We start from the raw sequence: 18,381 nt of genomic DNA on the forward strand, positions 1-18,381 counted from the left end.
TTTTGAACTCCTTCTATGCATTATAAACTGCTCTGTATGTGCATGAAGGCTTCTGAATCAATCCTCTCACCAGAGGAAACAAATCTACTGTATGTGCTGTACGTAAGGACAGCTTTTACTATTTTGATGTACATACTCAGTGAGACATTTGAGAGAGCTTTGTGGGCATCAGCTCACACAAGTTCTTTTTTGGACTGCTAGTGTGTTCACAGTTTTGGAAACCTTTTAGACATTTCGCCTTGAGGATGTTGAGAAAGTTTGCCAGCATCTTTCATATTTGTCTGTTGACTGACCATTACCAGAAAACCACAATGTTTGTTTTATGTGCTGACGTGATGTCAGAAGTGTTTCCTCTTACCACAGAATAGGAGTTTTCTTGCCACCGTGTGGAAGTGGAGCATCTAAAACTTACTTACCATGTATAGCAGTAAACGTGCTTACTATGCCTCTGAAACAGGTCATAGTTGCATTTTATTCACAAAATTGTGCCACCAACTGGACTCTACATGCTTCTGTAGCATTTATTTTCTCCAAAGCAGTGATATAAAAGTAGTGCATGAAGTCTTCCATGTGGAAGGCACGTAACCTTCAGAGAAATGACGAGATGTCGTGGAAACGTCACTATTATCCTGTCTGTCTTGATTAAATCTCACTGATATTCTCAGTGGTTTTGCATGTTGTTTGATCATTCAGATATTCACTATTAGCATAAAGTCAAATAAATGTGCAGCTGGCAAATTGTTTCTAAGAAATAAAAGATGTTTTTCAAGGCATGTTATCAATTAAATTCATATTTTCACTAGATTAGTTGTGCCAGTGAAAATGAAAGAGGCATGAATGCAGGATCGAAGAAGGTGAAGATTTGGCTTTGATATTCCCATCAGATAAAGGCTGTAGATTTGTCACAAATGGAGAGACAGAATCTAGTGAGGTTTCCTAACAGTTGTTCTATGTAGTGTGCAGCTGACATATTTCCAGGTATGGCTATGTAAGAATAATCAGGGTGCAACGACATGATGATGATGGGTTTTTTTATGTCCACTCCATTTTTCACCTGAAGACTACAATCATATGTGGAGGCAGCTAGAGTATTTACATGCTAAAATGTATCTCAGCTAATTTACAAAGCTAAAGAAAAAAAATACTGGAAGTCTAAAGTCCTGTAGCTGCAGCCAGAGACTGTGATGTTCATTACACCACATGTTCGGGTTGGATCATGGAGCAGACAGAGTCTTTTCTCTAGGGTGGCTGAAAGTGAACTTATGAGGGTTGCACCAAATGGAAAGCCTTTGATGAAAACATGGGATTGATTATTGACTTACAGTTTGGTGCGTTTAAGGGATGGTGGGAAGCTCCAATTGTCCAGCTTTCAAACTAAGTCCTGAGAATTAGGTGGCAAACTGCAACCCTTTATCGCGCAGGAAATGATTTAAGTTAGCTAAATGCCAAATATGATGCATTTTCAATTCTTAGCATGTTCACATTGGCATCTCAGCATTCCATCATAGCATTAAACATATTAGGTAATAACTGAGTTATTTTGAGGTATACTGTCATGAACTGAAGTGACAGGTGGACATTTATTTTATTATAAATTTCATGTCAATCCAGTTTGTTAAGATATAGCTAGAAAAATGCTAGCTAAAATGCTAGCTAAAATTGATGCTTTTACAAATGACCAGCAGTACATTTTTTAGTAAATGTGCAAAAACACATTTAAACACCTCCTTAAAATTGGACACATGCAGATACCTAAACATACAAAAATCTGTTTCAAATTAGCATTCAGTTTCCTTATAACAATCCATCCCATATGTAGTTTCTAATGAAAATAAATAGTTTGGGCTTTATCTAATGGCCCACAACAGCAGAACAGCTCTGGGATGCACATTTATTGTGTGTGGCCATATATTTGGGACTCTATAGGCTTTTAGGCTTCTCAGGCTGTGGTTTGATCCGTCAATAAATGACGCCCACACAGAATGTTTTGGATTAAACATGATGTTCTAATTATAAGATAATACTTTCAGGATTTGCATCCTGTTTTAATTCAGACTTTCTTTGTGGCGCATTCAGAGAGACACACACACACAGAAAACAAAGCTGTCTTGACAGATAGATTGAATATGGATTGTAAGGATGTTTGGTCATTGTTTGATCATAACTGTATGATAAATCACTGATAAATCCAACATCAAAGTTTTGAGACAGACATTGTTTTCGTGGGAACTTTTTAATTTCCCCCACCAATTACTACTACTTTGGATACATTCACAAGGATGGATTTCCATTTATAAATAATGACGACAACACAGACTGATAGAGATAGCTTCTTGAACATAGGATCACTTGGAGAAATAGAGTATATCAATACACAATATACACCTTCTGTTGCATATTTGTTCTTATGTTTAGACTAAAGGTTGTTTTTTGTCCAAAGAATGTTCTGCTGTGACTAAAAATCTGGCAAATCCTTTGTGCAAAAGAGTCCCATCTGTGTATCCTCAGGTTCCCTCTCCTCCTAAATGGGATGTAATTGTTTAGTGATTAAGGTCTATTACTTGCTGAACGACTTCCATTTTCAAATCAGCACATTATCTCTTACTTCCTCAAAGGGACTGGGGAAGCAGAGTGAGGAAAAAAAACAAACATTATTTCTGTAATTCTGCCTCAAATTTTCCTGCTCCAGTGGAGGATATGAATGACGAGGCCCATTCTGAAAACAGAAGATGATAATGATGCTCTTCTGTCTGCAGGCGCCAGCACAAACATATGTTAACTTTCTCCACAGCTTGAACACTGTAATTAACAAAGTGGTGAGTACCTGGAATGGGCAGGAACAGAGAAAGCGAAAAAAAAAAAAAGAAGATGATTGTGAACAAATAACGGGGTTTGTCACACTTTGTATATGTTGAAATATTCAGCATATAATGCACAAAAGCACACAACTTAATATTTTAAACTATACCTCAGTTGAATTGTTTTATCTGAGAAGCAACACACCGCTAATTATGTCGTCTAGTCTGGTTCGTTAAATTTTCTATACCTTAACCCCCCACCCTCTCCATAACCTCCACAGCACAATAAACAGCAAGCCAGACTTTGAGTGGCCGTGCTAATGATAAGGCATGACATAGTAAGGGAAAACAAGGTTGTTAAAAAGCAGATGTCTGCACCGGTTCACAGATGGAATTGATATTGACATGGCTGGAGGTGATATGTTGTAGTGTAGGTTGTGCATGCAAAGTGGAAAAATGTATGTGCTTTAATGAGCCTGGGTGGCTGGGGCTGCAGCTGCGGAGAGAGGGGGATATTTACTCTATACCAACAACATATTCCACTCAGTCTGAGAAAGACACACGCAACGTGAGCAAGGGAGGAGGCATCATCTCTGATCAACCAACCGGTAGGTGTACTGTACCTACTGTACATTTAAGAAGTGGAGCAGAGAGAATTAGATGTCTTAAATTGCTACACCAGCATAATTCAGTGTTAGTTACAAAACATTTCCACAAGTATTGTCAGTGTATTATAGTTTTGGGATTGAAATTTGACTCAATATCAACCTCAAGTGACAATTTTTTTTTTCATGGGTTTTCAATCAGTGATCATGCGGACAGTGGTGCTCCTCCTCATAATGGGAATAGTGGATCTGAGCATCAGTCAGCATTACAGCCAGTTCCAGTGGTTGTCCCAGCTGCGAGGGCGGCGGCGGTATGCCGGCTGGCAGGCTGACGACGTGGACTGCCCCCTGGAGTGCGACTGCCCTTCAATCTACCCCACGGCTATGTATTGTAACAGCCGCAACCTTCAGCACGTTCCCTACGTTCCCTCACATATAAAGTACGTCTACCTGCAGCGTAACCAGATCACAGGCATCCAGGATGGCGTGTTTGACAATGCTACCAGCTTAGTCTGGGTTGTTTTGTTTCACAACCAGCTCAACTCAGACAAGATCGGCAAGAATGTCTTCAGCAAGCTCAAGAACCTGGACCGGCTGTTCTTGGATCACAATGAGCTCACCCGTGTTCCTCCCAACTTGCCCAAGTCTATCACGGACCTGCGGCTTGGTCACAACAAGATCTCAAAAATCCTCTCCAACTCATTCGAGGGGATGGCCAACCTCACCAGCCTTCAGCTCCAAGCAAACGCCTTAGAGGACATTGGAGGTGTGTTCAAGGGACTGAAGTCTCTGACCCTGCTGGACATGAGGAAAAACAAGCTGAGGAAAATCCCAGACAATCTCCCGGAGAGGCTGCAGCAGCTATACCTGGAGTTTAATAACATTGAGAGTGTGCCGGCGGGCTTCCTTATTATGTATCCCAAACTGCAGTTTGTCCGGTTGTCTCATAACAAGCTGACTGATAAAGGACTTCCCTCCAATGTCTTCAATATAAGCACGCTGGTCGAGCTTGACCTTGCCTTCAATAAACTGGAGAAGATCCCCATTGTCAGTAGGAACCTGGAGAACCTTTATTTACAAGCCAATAAGATCAAAGGTACGGACAAATCTATGTTACTTTTAGAACAAGAACTTTTAGATCAATACTTCACAGTATTGATCTTTGACATTTTGAAGGGTATTAAAGAGTAACATATACAGTAGTAATAAAGTCAATTAAAATTAAAATAAAAATACCACTAGAACTATTATACGATTATGAGACTTTTTACTCTTTCTTAAAAAGAAAAAACAGCACCATAAATGTTCAACATTGTTTTTTTTATTGTGCAACCAGTCATAAACTGTGTAAAACTTGCTTTGAATGTTTTGATTACAGTTATTATTACTTAATAGTGTATTTTAAATGCCACACTGTACATGGACTCTGCAGCCATGATTTCCAATGCTGAGCTAATGTTGTTGCAGATTCTCCCTCTTTTTTAAAAAAAAAATATATATATATATATACATATATTTTATTTTTCATTTCTGACCCTTTCTTTAAAATCATATACATGAAAATCTACTTCACTCAGGAGTAACTGCTATAATTGGGTTGGTTTGCTCTCTTACTCTGCAGCTCTCTCAGTTACGAAGTGAGCAACAAACAATAAACAAATCTCACAAATCTTTAATGGCACAGGTAAAAGTTTTACACTTATGACCTTTCCTAAAATGACCCGCCAGCTGGATAAGTTAAGTCACAGGACAAAGATGAAAGACGTTTGATTACCAAATAAGGCTTACTAGTTTGCGAGCTAGTATTTGTCTCTTATAGACAGTCACGGTCCCTTCTGTTGTGCATAAGTGTGCTCAACATGCCTGCCCCCCAGAGATTTAATGCACTCCAGTTGCATGTGTGATTTTGCACTGAAGTGGAGTTGAGGCATGCACAAGTTCACCAATATTATTGCAATATTTTTTCTAGCTTCCTTGTTTTCATAGCACAGTACCATTTAACTGTTTTTGGAAGTTCAATATCATCCATCTCCAAATTTAGTGGTTCAACTTCCTTCAACTGAATATTTTTTCTATCTCCATTTCTTAAAGTTGGATTTGTTACACATTTCACGCCCAACAGTAATGCAACAATGCACATCACTTTTGGGGCGGAGACAACAAACAGAAAATTTCAACCACTAGATGATGGCAAAATCAGGATTTTTAACTATACGCATCCATTTTTGAACTGATGCTCTTCCCCTGAAGAAGGGGTTTTCCATATATGTTCTGTCCAGTGAAAGCTCATACACAATACAAACACTGTAAAACAAAGTTTAAAATTAACTTCAACTTAAGAAAACTACAGAAAAACCATTGACTGAGTGTAATCGAACAATAAAAATAATTAATATTTTTACTCAGCTTTTAGAATAGCTGCATTATAGAAATGTGAGGATCAACTCTAAGCTTTAGCCACAGACATACTTAAAGTCCCTGGATGAATATATTGTAGTACTCATTCTCATTATGGTTGGCTTGGTTTGTTAGCACTTGTGATGGGAGTACAATGATTGCTGCTTGACATGACACACGGGATAACAGCCTACAAGAGAACATGTAGCCTCCCTTCATATCTGTCTCCTCTCTTCCACCTCTTGTCTTTTTCAGAGTTCTCCTTGAGCAGTTTCTGTGGACATGGCATAGACATGACAAACTTCTCCAAGCTGAGAATGCTGCGTTTGGATGCCAATGAGATCAGTGCCAAAGACATTCCTGCTGAAGCTGCCTACTGTTTGCGGCGTGTTGCCTTTATCGATGTGTAATGCTTCCTGATATCTCTCACTGATGATGTCTCCACTCATCCAGGGTGTTGCTTTCCCTGCAACACCCCTACCTTTTGTCCCATGTCACTATATTTATCTTATATTGTTCACAGTCCTCTCTATCAATGCATTTTTGAGATAATGTGTCCTTTAACTGTTATGAGAGCTACTATTATTAATCCAAATGATTAAACAGTTCCAGTATTAGTCAACGGGAAATACCACAGTTGTATAATCACGTATCCAGATGACAGGCACATGGATGACAAAGAGCAATGAGGAATGGCCAGATGACTGGCATCCTTAAACAAACTAATTATAATATCAGTCACAGTATTCTGGCAAAATTATACTGTAAGTTTAAATAAGTCGTAACTGATGACAACAATTTCTTTTTGTGTCTGTTCTGGCAAATATATAACCTGTATAAAACTGCCAATCATCAGTGAGAGATTCAGTTTGGATCTTTGCCTCCACCATGTGGCACAAGATGATAAAAACAGTTAAGCAGCAACAATCCTCAATGATTCTGACTACTATTATTTGGCAAGGTCACTTTTTAAGCAAAGCTGTATACAATTAATGATGCACACTCAAAGCTGTATTTACTGTTTGACTGTGCTGGCTGATAAATCTATAGAATATGGTAAATAGTAAATGGACTGGACTTCTATAGCGCATTTTTACCTTAACGGACAAAGCGCTTTACAATTTTTGCTCATTCACACACACAGTCACACACTGATGGCAGCAGAGCTGCCATGCAAGGCGCTGGCCTGACCATCTTGGGGTTCAGTGTCTTACTCAAGGACACTTGCCTCATATGATATATAATGTCTGTTCATAATTTAACATTTAAGGTTATATTATCAAGTGTTTGCATCTATAACTGATGAAAAATATGTATTCCTATTCAAATGAGCCTCTGAATTATCCAAAGCTAATCATATACTGTTAAATTTAATCTAATTGTTTTAGTTATTTTTTGTTAGTAACTGTGTGTTGTTATCTTAAACTCATTCACTCTGTAAAAATATTTTTAGGGTGTAATTGTTGAGCCAATGTGTATTGTACTGTATATCACACAGAAATGTGTGTTTGACAGAAAGTTAAAATTAGAATTGGTAACATCTGAATTGACACTATTTAATTTGTATCCACTTAGCCACAAAGCTATGAATAATACATTTTTGTTTGTCACTCTTTTTCTAGGAATTCACCACTTTGTACCTTCTATTATTATAGTGAAGAAAAAAATCTATTTCCAGAGTTATTTGTTCCCCTGACTGTTGACAGTGGTATATTTTTAGCAACAACAACATGTTGTGTTTCCTCTAATTTGAAGGTAAAAGAGGCAGAGAGGTTGGGAGAGAGAAAAAGGGCGGCAGCCCTCTTGACAATTCTAACTGGTCTTAGGCAGTTCCCACATATTTATTGTTGAAGACAACTTGCCTTTTCATCTTCCACAGCTGCCTTTAATCCTCTGCAGAAAGGCACTAAATTGAATTATAGAAATACTTTCCTTGTTTTGTAATGGAGCAATGTCTTGGGATGAAGAATGGATTTCTGCCAGTGCAACAGTGGTTTGCACACTGATAAGTGGTAGCCTGTGAAATTAAGTGTGTTATAGATCATGTTATATTGCAGGCTGCACATGGTTCTGCAGAGGCTGTGGGGTAGGGCTGTGTGTTTTTCCCCTCCTCCGCTTCCTACACAGATTCTTCAAAAACAAAATAGAGGCCAGCACACATGCACACGATCACATGTGGGAATCTTTTGACAGGGGAATTGTCCAATTCTTCTCAAACTCAGACATTATGCAATTTATTATTATAAAACATTAGGCTGGACCATCACTGAGTAAACATGAGTGAAAGTCATGACAACATGAGGGAATGCACATGCACTGCCTTTTTTCTCTCTCTCACTATTATCCTGTTATGTGCCAATTTCAGACAGTAATGATTAAATGTCGTGCACGTATATGAGTAAACTGTAGTAGCACGTTTTTCCCACCAAATCCTGTCACGCCCTGTGCTTGTAAAGCTGCAGCAGCAACTGGTGTGCATCTATCGTTTCTTCACCTCTCTGCCAGTAACAGCTCAATGTGTTTGACCAATAGCAGAATATTCTCCAGAGTTCATGTTGAAACTATTCATACTGTTTTGCAATAAAACTGGATATACAAATCCTCGGTCATAACTTTTAAAAATTGGTCCCGTGTTAGACTTTGTATTGATTAGCAATGTGGGCTGACAATGAGGGAAACTAAACTACTTTCTAAAGTAGAGGGAAAGATCTCTTGCCAAAGATAAAAGCATTTTTGACTCCTCATAAAGTGTTATGTCAAACAGGATGTAGGCTATAAAATAAAGAGGCCTAAATCCTTTAATGAGGTTATTAGCGACTCTTTAGATGTGATTTCACTGTGTTCATATATGAGTACACTGGTAGCTGGACAGCTGGAGATCATTAAATTTTGGATTTGATATTGATGGTTAACTTTTATTATCAATACAGTGATTGAATAGATCCAAACTAATAAATAAAAATTGTGGAAATGTGGCAAACAACAATACAAACAGTTGGTTAAGTGATAGCAAATGGAAACACATTATTCAACATACATAAGTAGTGTAAAAATAAAACTTTTTTAGTGAACTTGAAAAGATATCTGCAATAGATAACACATAAACATAATATACATAGCATATTATTCCAAGTAAGGTCCATCTTTGCTCTCAGTCAAAGCGAAGCTTCCGATTAAACAGGTCAGCATGATACAATACACACACATTACTGATATGAAAACTTGTTCATGATGGATAAAATGTACAGCTTCACAAGTGCTCCGTCTGCTGCCGCAGTGATGTGCTCTTTACTGCCTGAGGAGACAGAAGAATACTGAAAATACAAAGAATATGAAGACAAATGTGCACTGCAGTCATACTTTACATTGAGCCTGGCACAAGCCTTAACTCAAAACAATGAATCTGTGTGAGCTCCAGCTGTTACAACTGTCCATAACACTTTGATGTAGGTTAAAAGGATACCCACATTATTGTGGCTCCATCTCTATGTCCTGCGGGTCTCTGCTTTAATCCAGATGACAACAGTATGCATTAGGATGAGTTCAATAAACATGGAATATCTGATCATGTTTAGTATGTTTATACAGTATGTTCTTACCTTGTGTTTGTATATGATCTTGATCTGTGATGAATGTGGGTTTTCTGTTATGGAAAGAGAAGACTTCATGAAATAAAACCAGCGGACACTTAAGATGAGTGACTACAGGGTGGTCGACAAAGTAACACACAACTTTTCTTAAATCTTGAAGAAGCTAAATCACTTGCAAACAATAAGCTAGAGCTCTGACTGAAGAGAGAGTAGGAGGCAGGCGACTGGTAGGGTTATATGTAAAGACTGAGACCAAAAACAAAATTAGTCATATGTTGGCAAAAATATGACAGAGTTGGAACATACTGAGCATATGAATGAACAGAGCAGATGTAGATTTTGCTGCAGGAAGTAGAAAAGTTTCTATGGGTTTTTTTTCCACCGTGGAAACTTTATTAGAATCATTATTAGTCCATCATAATTGCTGCTATGAATCCAAGCTGAACCACAGTCTCCATTCTCCTTGACGGAGAGACTTTTTAGAGCTAACTCTCAAATGTACAGCAGGAGAGCGTCTCACACTCAGAAGATCAGTTTTGAGTGGGAGTATCACTTTAAAGTCCTTGGCAATGTCATGTTTATGTTATTTTTTTTCTCATAGCCTGTAGACAAAGCAAAGCTAGATCCTGGTTCCCAAGGTGGGTCATAGGTCAGTTTCAAGAGGATCCCGGCCAAAATGGAACTATCTTTTGAAGTCCCAATGTATTTCCAGTTTAGCACTTTACGATTTTGACATGCCCCCTTGTGCAGGACCAAAGGGAATTCCAGGTATTTTCAAAGACAGTTAGTTTGACCCTGGGCACTAAATAGAGCCGTATGTCTGGCTCCTGTTTGGACCTTCATGCAGTCACAAGCTGGCTTCCAGTAAAGCTTTGATATTAACACAGTCCTATTGCCCAAAAGGTGTGCAGATGGACAGAAATCGCATGTGTCAGAAACGGTTTGGAGTTTATGGCCAAGTTATAGCTGTGAAATCTTCCATGGGGCTCAACTTTCAATAACCTATACATTACGACACCACTCAGAAAATTTGGACCATCTGCCTTTGCACAGGACACAGAGTCCAACTAAACTGGCTACTTTGTTTGTCTTTGCAGGATTTCTTCTTGCACATATACTGAAAAACCAGATGCATACGGTAATTACACAGTTGATTCACCTGATAGCCATTAAAGAATGATTGTGCATGTATAAATACAATTTAATACAATTTAATATGGCATTCCAATTAATTATGTTTGCTAATCAAGGCTTCAGGGTACAAAAAAGGAATACAGCAACTCATACAAACATACTGATTCATCAGCTTTTCATTCAGGGGAAACATCTGTGTTGTTTGAACTGCACTTACTGTAACTGCCAACATAAATCAATCTACCCCAAATAACATATGATTTCCCAAAATGTTGCCCACTTGTTCATACAGTACTTGAAGCCCCTGCATCCTCCTGCAGCCACGCGTTTATACTGAACACAGATTATGTTAATTAAAGTCTTAGAGGGTCCAGTGCTAAGAGCTTGGGCCTTAAGGGGAAGTTTGCAGGGCAATATCTACCCAAACACTGTGGCGAAAAGCAACCAAGTCAGTAAATAGCGTAAGTATGATCGTTAACTATAAAGCTACAGGAGCATACATGGCTAGCAGCCTAAAAATAGCAGTCCAGCATTCTTCTAAGAGGAGAATCATGCACCTCATCGAACCCTCTATCAATGTCCATACATTCACTGTCAGACTTGCAGCATCCCCTCTACTTTACTGCTTGTATTATGTCACTGCATGAAGTTAGCTTAACAGGGACATAGAGATCAATCCCACCTGTGTCAGTATTTGGCAGATCAAAGTGAGTCAGACTGCTCTCTAAGCTATGGAGGAATCAGTCATAACAGGAAGGGAATACCACTACTCAGAGTCCTGATTGAAATGAATGGGGTGCAAAATTTGGTGTGTGTTAAGCTGATTCAGTTAGCCTGCTGAAAGCTTAGAGATCTATCTTAACTCTGACTCTGTTAAGTCTAAACTTGAGAAGTCGGCATCTGACTAAAATGTAGTGTTATTTGTGCATTAAAGGGGACATATTATGCACATCTCCAGATCTATATTTATATTCTAGGGCTCTACTGGAACATATTTGCTTGATTTACAGTTCAAAAATTCATGATTTATCTTATACTGACTCTTTATACAGCCACTCAAGTCAGCCTCTGTCTGAAACAGGACATTTTAGCTCCTGTCTCTTTAATGCCCCCCTCTCAATGAGCCCACTCTGTTCTGATTGGTTCGCTTCAGGAAGCTGCAGACTTCCACCAGCGCTGGAGGCCACGTAAACCAACAGTAGTTGTAAGATTTAACTTCTTTTTCTCATTCCTTACTCAAAATGTCATCTTCTCAAATACATCCGTATATATTCGAGCCAAAATCTGATCCAAAATATGCAAGTAGACAACACCAACAACACATAGAACAACCTTAGCAACAAAGTCTACGGAGGAGACGGCCATTTGTAGGCATGCAGACAATCTGACATCATTTTGACGAGGAAGTAGAGGTAACTTTGCAAACAAAGCATTCAGAGCAGGTTGAAGCCTGGGCTTCTGATTCAGGGAGTATTTTTACATACGTTCACCTCAAGTTGTGGAACTTTTACTATGTTTAACAAAGACATCATAGCAGTATAAAAATAGCAGAAAATCACAAAAAGCATGTTATGTCCCCATTAATTGAGCTAAACACAGCACTTACATCACACTATAACTGCTTGTGTGGCCATACAATTCACTTGGAAGAATAAAAGCCTCAAAATAGTCATTTTACTGAGAAGAATCTTGCTATATATTCACTCAAGCAAACTACTCAAAAAGAGACATTTGTTTGCCATTAACCCACCATTTGTGTGGAGTTTTAATGTGATTCTGTGCTCAAAGTCACTGATGTAAGCCCTCCTTCAGTTCTGGTGTAGCATGTACTCCGCATGTTCATGTGGCACTACAGTTACGTTCCACAGGCATTAGCAATACTCCTTCAATTGCTTGACCAAAGCACTGGCCTCAGAGTTAATCCCTGAGCTCTTTGCTACGGCTTCCCAATGCTCCTAAATATCTATCTGTGTTGCAGAACACAGATGCAGAACACAAATTTCTCCACGGGGATCAATAAAATATAGCTTATCTAACTTGACAAAGTGAACCCTAAACACACAACTACAGTCTTGTTTTCCGTCACCCAAGACTTTCAGAAACATTCCAAGCTTTTATGTCAGTTCACACCATAAAACGTTCTTTACATCTCTAGTTGGCTTGTCAGCAGCTGTGTGAGTATGTTTGATTTCCCCACAGATAAATTCTTACAAAAGTACAAACTGTATTGAGACCAAATATAACTAAACCACGGCCAAGTTGTAATTCAAGAAATTGATTCTGCTTTTTTCACTTTTTATCAAAACATTAAGTGTTGTTAGCAGGCCTATTAGCATATTATTGCTTTCTAGAGAGACTTTTTTATTTACTGGAAATGAACTGTGGCTGGTACTGCTTCAGTGCTTTTATTTTATTGGGTTCCTGTGCTCTTACTACGCCGTTTTGTCTGTTTCATGTTTTTACTAGTGCATAAAAGCATTGTTATTACTCTAGTATGTATTTTGTGAAATAATTTACAGTATTTTTTTGTTTACATTGTAGGTTTTGTCAAGGTCATAACTGAGTCCTAATGAATGAGGACAAATGTGGATTCTGAGCCTCGGCCAGTTGAAAACCACCGCTCTGAGTCACACAACGTATTATCTCAAATAATATGGCGCCAATAGCCATATAAATGCACTGTTTTGAATTTACACGTTTGTGCATGTGCTGCTTTCATTTTTCACCAATAAGTCTGGACTCCACCTTGTTTTGTTGTGCTCAGTATTTACCAGACAGGAAGGGCTGGTACTTCTATCAGAGGGAATGCCCCAGAAAGCACAGCCAGGCTGCCAAGGCGTACTTTATTGCAATATAACTGGAATGCATGGCTAAACTTTATAAGGGCACATGTGATCGTGGAATTAACAAAACAGGAGTACTGGTACCTTTTGTGTGATGAGACAGTAGAGAGTGAGTATGAACAGCAGTCCTCCGCAGATGGAGGCGATGATGAAGCCGAGCTTGTACAGGTCTCTGACCGGTCTTCTTTGAGAGGCCTTCACTGACTTCCTACCATAACTGTCTGTAGAGAAGCACATGTGATTTGTGATGTCAGAGGTTCAACACATTTAATTCATCACAGAACTTTCCAAAAGATTGAGGTTCCCACCTGTAAAGTGTTGTGTTGGTGACTCTGTGGATAGCTCTGTAGTAGAGCCAAAGACTTCTGTGTATTCATGTTGGCATCTCCAGTCTACTGGTGTGTCACTCGTCGTAACCAGCTCCCAGTAAACAGACAGTACCTCTGAAGCCCTCTGCAGGGCCTCTGAAGGAGACCCTCTGTAGAGCATTTCGAAACTCTCTGGCTTATCCTGCAGCAGATTCCGAGAAAGTTACCTTAAATATTTTCACAAGTATTGAAGAAGTTTTCCTGATTTATCTCCTCATGCTGAGCAGTTTCTCATATCACATATTTCTTATATTATAGAAAACTTAATCCTTCTGTCCTGACAAACAGACTGCAAGTTCAGAGTTCAGACACTCACTCACCTCAACCTCTTCATTAATCTGAGGCACACATTTCTGAGAGTAGATGTTAAGGATGAGAGCTCTCAAGGACTGAACGTAGCCATCATTGACTGAACCTCTGCTATATTTGAAGTGGGTGGTGAGGAGCTCCAGGATCCAGGGTAAAGCAGCTTTTACAAAGCAACATTTGCTCTGTGGGAAATCAGAGTGCGAGGTAATAAACATGAAAGTGTGATACAGTTGGAAAAGTTTGGAAAAGTTTGAATTAAAGGCTTCAGAAGGAAACAATCACATAAACAAAAGTTACCTTACCAAACTTCTCTGTTCTATGAATGTGTAGGTTATCGAGCACCCACTTCTCAACTGGTTATCCATCTGCAGAAACAATAACATGGAGATTTTAGCCAAGACCGCATGGCTAATGTTTCAAACGTAAGTGTTTCTAATGCTGTTTCAACACCTACCAGATGCCCGACTGTCAGCAGGTGCTCCCTAGTGATGGAGTGTCTGCATGGACCAGGGACCTCAGCCATAGTCAGAGGGAAGCTCAGGAACATAAGCACACACAGACACTTAACCTGCAACTGACACAACCAAACATTATCCTCACATCCCTCAGCTCTTCATGGAGGGTCTGACACACATACGCAAGCACTTACTCCCAGGAAAAGAGCTCTGAATCATAAGACAGAATTTTACTCTGCTAAGACATAACTCAACTTACTCAAGTAAATCATTCATCCTAAAACTGCAAAAGTAACTCTGATGAAAAATAGACTTAACCAACAATTCAACCATGACCCCATGAAAGAACCGATGTCACATGTAACTATTTCAAAATGAAAAACACTCCACATGGCAGTCTCTCTGATTTAGTAATCCCTCCCAAATCCCGATCATCTTTTCTTCATAAGAAAGCTTTCTTATACATTATTTTACAAGGAAAACCATGTTCAAAGGCAACTTAAATGTCATTTCCTTGCAATTGTGCCATAACAGTATAAGAGTGGGCATCTGCGTAAGTAACTCTTGCCTCTCCTTCCCAAATCTGCTTAACAGCCTTCAGAAGAATGTACAATATTGCTCAGTTACAGTAAAAGCACCACTTTCTTTCTACCCCTGCACATTATTTGTGTGTTAAAGTTCGGCTACGCTACTTGGGTCCTGAAAAAGTATCAGGTTTCGAGTTGAGTTTGGGCAATGTGCCTCTTTACTGCGACACCATCAATGACCGACGTTTAACTGTGCATGACCTCAGAGGAACCTAGCTTGGTGTTAGATAAGTTCCAGTTGTGGTCAAATAGTGCCCTCTAACACGGGAGCATGGCCCAGGAGAGCAACATGTCCGCACTCCTCATGTAACTGGTGATGCCTGCTACCAAGCACCTTTTGGCAACTGCAACAGTAAAATGGGCTCCAGATGGACTTAATCCTTCTACTCAAGATTAAAACGTGGTGACAAGCATATGTTCCTCACACTGCAGGCAAAATGTTTGCACTGGAAGGTATTCCTTGATAATCATCCCGTTTACTCTCTTTACCTGTGAGTTTGATGCAGCTTTTGCAACAAATAGTCAAGACAGATGCCAGCCAAACACTGAATTGAAACAATAAAATATGATTTATTTGTTGCGCCGTCAACTTCTGAGATGTATTAAGACACAAAAGACAATTCTTGGAAAGGCACAAGCGAGGAGAAGTATTCTTTTCATATTTTGTTGTCTGTTCCTCATATACTGCTGAGCTGTACAGTTTAACTCTTGTTTAGGTTTTTGAATTATGAAACTTAAACTCCACACAGCTCCTTCACAGATTATGTGACATGATTTTCCATGAATACAAACTGCATGTGCATGCATTTCATTTCCAGGACCCCAGTAAGGAAAAAAAATGATCGCGCCATCCTAGTTTTAACTATCAAAGCAAATTTTGAAGAAATAATAATCTGGTAAAAGTGACATTTAAAGCAGAGGAGAAAAAGTGATTCTCAAAGCAGAGCAAGACTCTACGTGTGAGCTGAAAGACCATTATGTCAGCCTGGGACTGTTATTGGGAGCCCACTTAATGATTGATGATGAAACATAATCAAATTAATGTAATCTAATAAAACTATTGATGTGACTGGTATGTGGCAAATGCAGGAGCACATGATGCAAATGTCACCTATCACATGATTTGTTTTCTCCATGCTGTCCATGATATCTGTATGTAGGTCAGCAAAATGTTCTATCAAGCATCAAAATTCATTCACGGACTAACACAAGCATGCTCTACTCTTTTCTTGCATTGCACGGAGAGCGTCGGTGGTGGATTTTTTATTGCAGTTATTATAGAAAAGTTCTCACCTACCTTAGCTTTGCTCTGAATCAGGGTTGACACAAGGATGGTCATCTGGTACGTGTTTGACAATGGAAAACACGTACCAGACTCCTCTGTCACACACATTGAAGCAAAGAGATCCTTTTCATATATTCAGTTCCACTCCACAGAAAAGAATTTGCTGTTAAGTAAATTTGACACTTCGTCATGTGGCGTTGTTCTTCAAAGCATTGCCTGATGTGCTCCTCCTGCACAGAGTGAGTTCAAACCGAGACTAACTGTCTCAGCTGACAGACAGCCCTTTTAAAGACCTCCCACCTCTCTTCTGTTTGACAAGATACAGCGTCCTGGGCTCTGCAGATGTGTTATGACAAATTGTTTTTTGTGCTATAGACTGACTGGATAATGTATTTTTTTTTAACATTGCTGGAAAGGGTTCTTGAATTTAATCATTTTTTAAAATTTGGCAAAAAAGAGCCTCTGGGTTTTTTTTAGTGGGTACCGGTAACATCTGGTCTTTTTCATAAAACCCTCGTCCCTTGAAAATGACCTGCATTTAAAACACTGCTCCACATATGATCCCTTAGAATAACAGTTTTGATCATGGGCCATGCATCCTCGCTTTCCTCAGGAGAGTTAAGGCTGTGATCGAGTGGACCCAACTGAATGAACGTGAGGAAGAAGAAATGTAATGGACTCAACACTCACAGAGAAGATCCGCAGATCACTGTGGGTGTCTGCACAGGCTGTCAGAGGCAGGTGATGTCCCATGCTGCTCGTGGAATCCTGAACTTGTTATTTTTTATCAATGTCACGTTGTGCAGAAAAGAATGTCTTATTTATTGGGACAGTGGGTGTGTACTACTATTTGTAAGACCTGACCTAACCCGACAAAGAAAGACAGACACACACAAGTTTGCATAAACGCCTTTATGAGCTATTTTCGATGGGAAATTCTTCTCATAACAGATCAACGAACTCCAGCAGAGAGAGAGAAGAAAAAAAACTCGGCCTGGGAGCTATTAACACAGGAAGTGAATTCCTACACTTTGCATTATGAACACATTCCTAAACCTACCGTTGTAAAGTCATGTATCTGAGTCATTTGTTGCTGTCATACTATGGAATGTGCTTTCTTTTCTACTGTTTTCTACTGTTTAAAATTGAATTAGTGGTGGAAAATAACAAAGTACATTTACTCAAGCGCTGTAATTAGTACAATTTTGAGGTTTTTGTGCTTTGCTTAAATGTTTCCAATTTGTGCTTCTTTTTACTTCCGCTACATTTCAGAGGGAAATACTGTACATTGGGCTCCACTTATCTTGTAGTTATTCTGCAGATTAATATTTTACCTACAAAACATACAAACAGCAAATAGAACATGATGCATTGCTGCAGATTAAATTATTCAACAGTATGTATAGTAAAATGAGCTTTTCCTCAATCAGCAACAACATTGTGTGTTGCTTACATGTTACAATATCAATAATCATAATATTAATCCAATATATATATATATATATAAAACACTGGAAGAGGCTATTTAGTATAATGAGCACTTTTGATACTTAAAGTAAATTTGGTGATAACACTTCTGTACTTTTGCTAGTAAGTTAAGTTAAGTAAAAAATAATAAATCATTTTTACTTAATAAATAAACTCAGGACTTTTACTTGTAACAGATTTTTTTTTTTTTACACTGAGGTATTACTACTTATTATTAATAATTAAAATATTAATTATTTTTTTGTTGTCAATAAATTCAATAAAAAGACCAAAACCAACAGTAAATTTATTCTACTAAGAAGTATTTCTTGTGTATCCAAAGTCTGATAGTGTTTATCATTCTCGTTACCAGTGTTGGGCAGTAACATGTTACAGTAATGTGATGACAAAAAATGACATCACTGTTACTGATCCCAGTAACACTGCATTACTTGCGGTCTTCCTGTGTATAAGACAACTTCCAAAGTTGTCTTATACATTCAGGAGTCACCTAACACTAGTTTTGTTCAGAACTGGAGGGTA

General features: G+C 38.7%; 2 protein-coding genes across 5 annotated transcripts; one reads left to right on the top strand and one right to left on the bottom strand.

The window, feature by feature from the left end:
• Positions 1 to 81: 81 nt before the first annotated feature.
• fmodb (fibromodulin b) lies at positions 82 to 8,708 on the top strand. Its single transcript, XM_042409750.1, has 3 exons — positions 82 to 3,406; positions 3,606 to 4,499; positions 6,056 to 8,708. The coding sequence occupies exons 1-3, from the start codon at positions 3,187 to 3,189 to the stop codon at positions 6,208 to 6,210; spliced, it is 1,269 nt and encodes a 422-aa protein (XP_042265684.1). The 5' UTR covers positions 82 to 3,186; the 3' UTR covers positions 6,211 to 8,708.
• Positions 8,709 to 8,710: 2 nt separating this feature from the next.
• Positions 8,711 to 16,607, bottom strand: csf1b (colony stimulating factor 1b (macrophage)). 4 transcript variants are annotated; one of them, XM_042409762.1, is made up of 9 exons: positions 16,384 to 16,607; positions 14,499 to 14,612; positions 14,347 to 14,409; positions 14,056 to 14,226; positions 13,676 to 13,877; positions 13,452 to 13,588; positions 9,400 to 9,443; positions 9,268 to 9,302; positions 8,711 to 9,095 (listed from the first exon to the last, which is right to left on the bottom strand). In XM_042409762.1, exons 1-8 carry the CDS (start codon positions 16,477 to 16,479, stop codon positions 9,269 to 9,271), a joined length of 861 nt encoding a protein of 286 aa, XP_042265696.1. In that variant the 5' UTR covers positions 16,480 to 16,607; the 3' UTR covers positions 8,711 to 9,095; position 9,268. The 4 variants fall into 4 exon arrangements, with proteins under 4 accessions (XP_042265696.1, XP_042265695.1, XP_042265694.1 ...); XM_042409761.1 differs by having other exon boundaries at positions 9,268 to 9,305; XM_042409760.1 differs by having other exon boundaries at positions 14,499 to 14,618.
• Positions 16,608 to 18,381: the final 1,774 nt, after the last annotated feature.

Source organism: Thunnus maccoyii, chromosome 4, assembly GCF_910596095.1.
Source record: "Thunnus maccoyii chromosome 4, fThuMac1.1, whole genome shotgun sequence".
Taxonomy (NCBI): Eukaryota; Metazoa; Chordata; class Actinopteri; order Scombriformes; family Scombridae; genus Thunnus; species Thunnus maccoyii.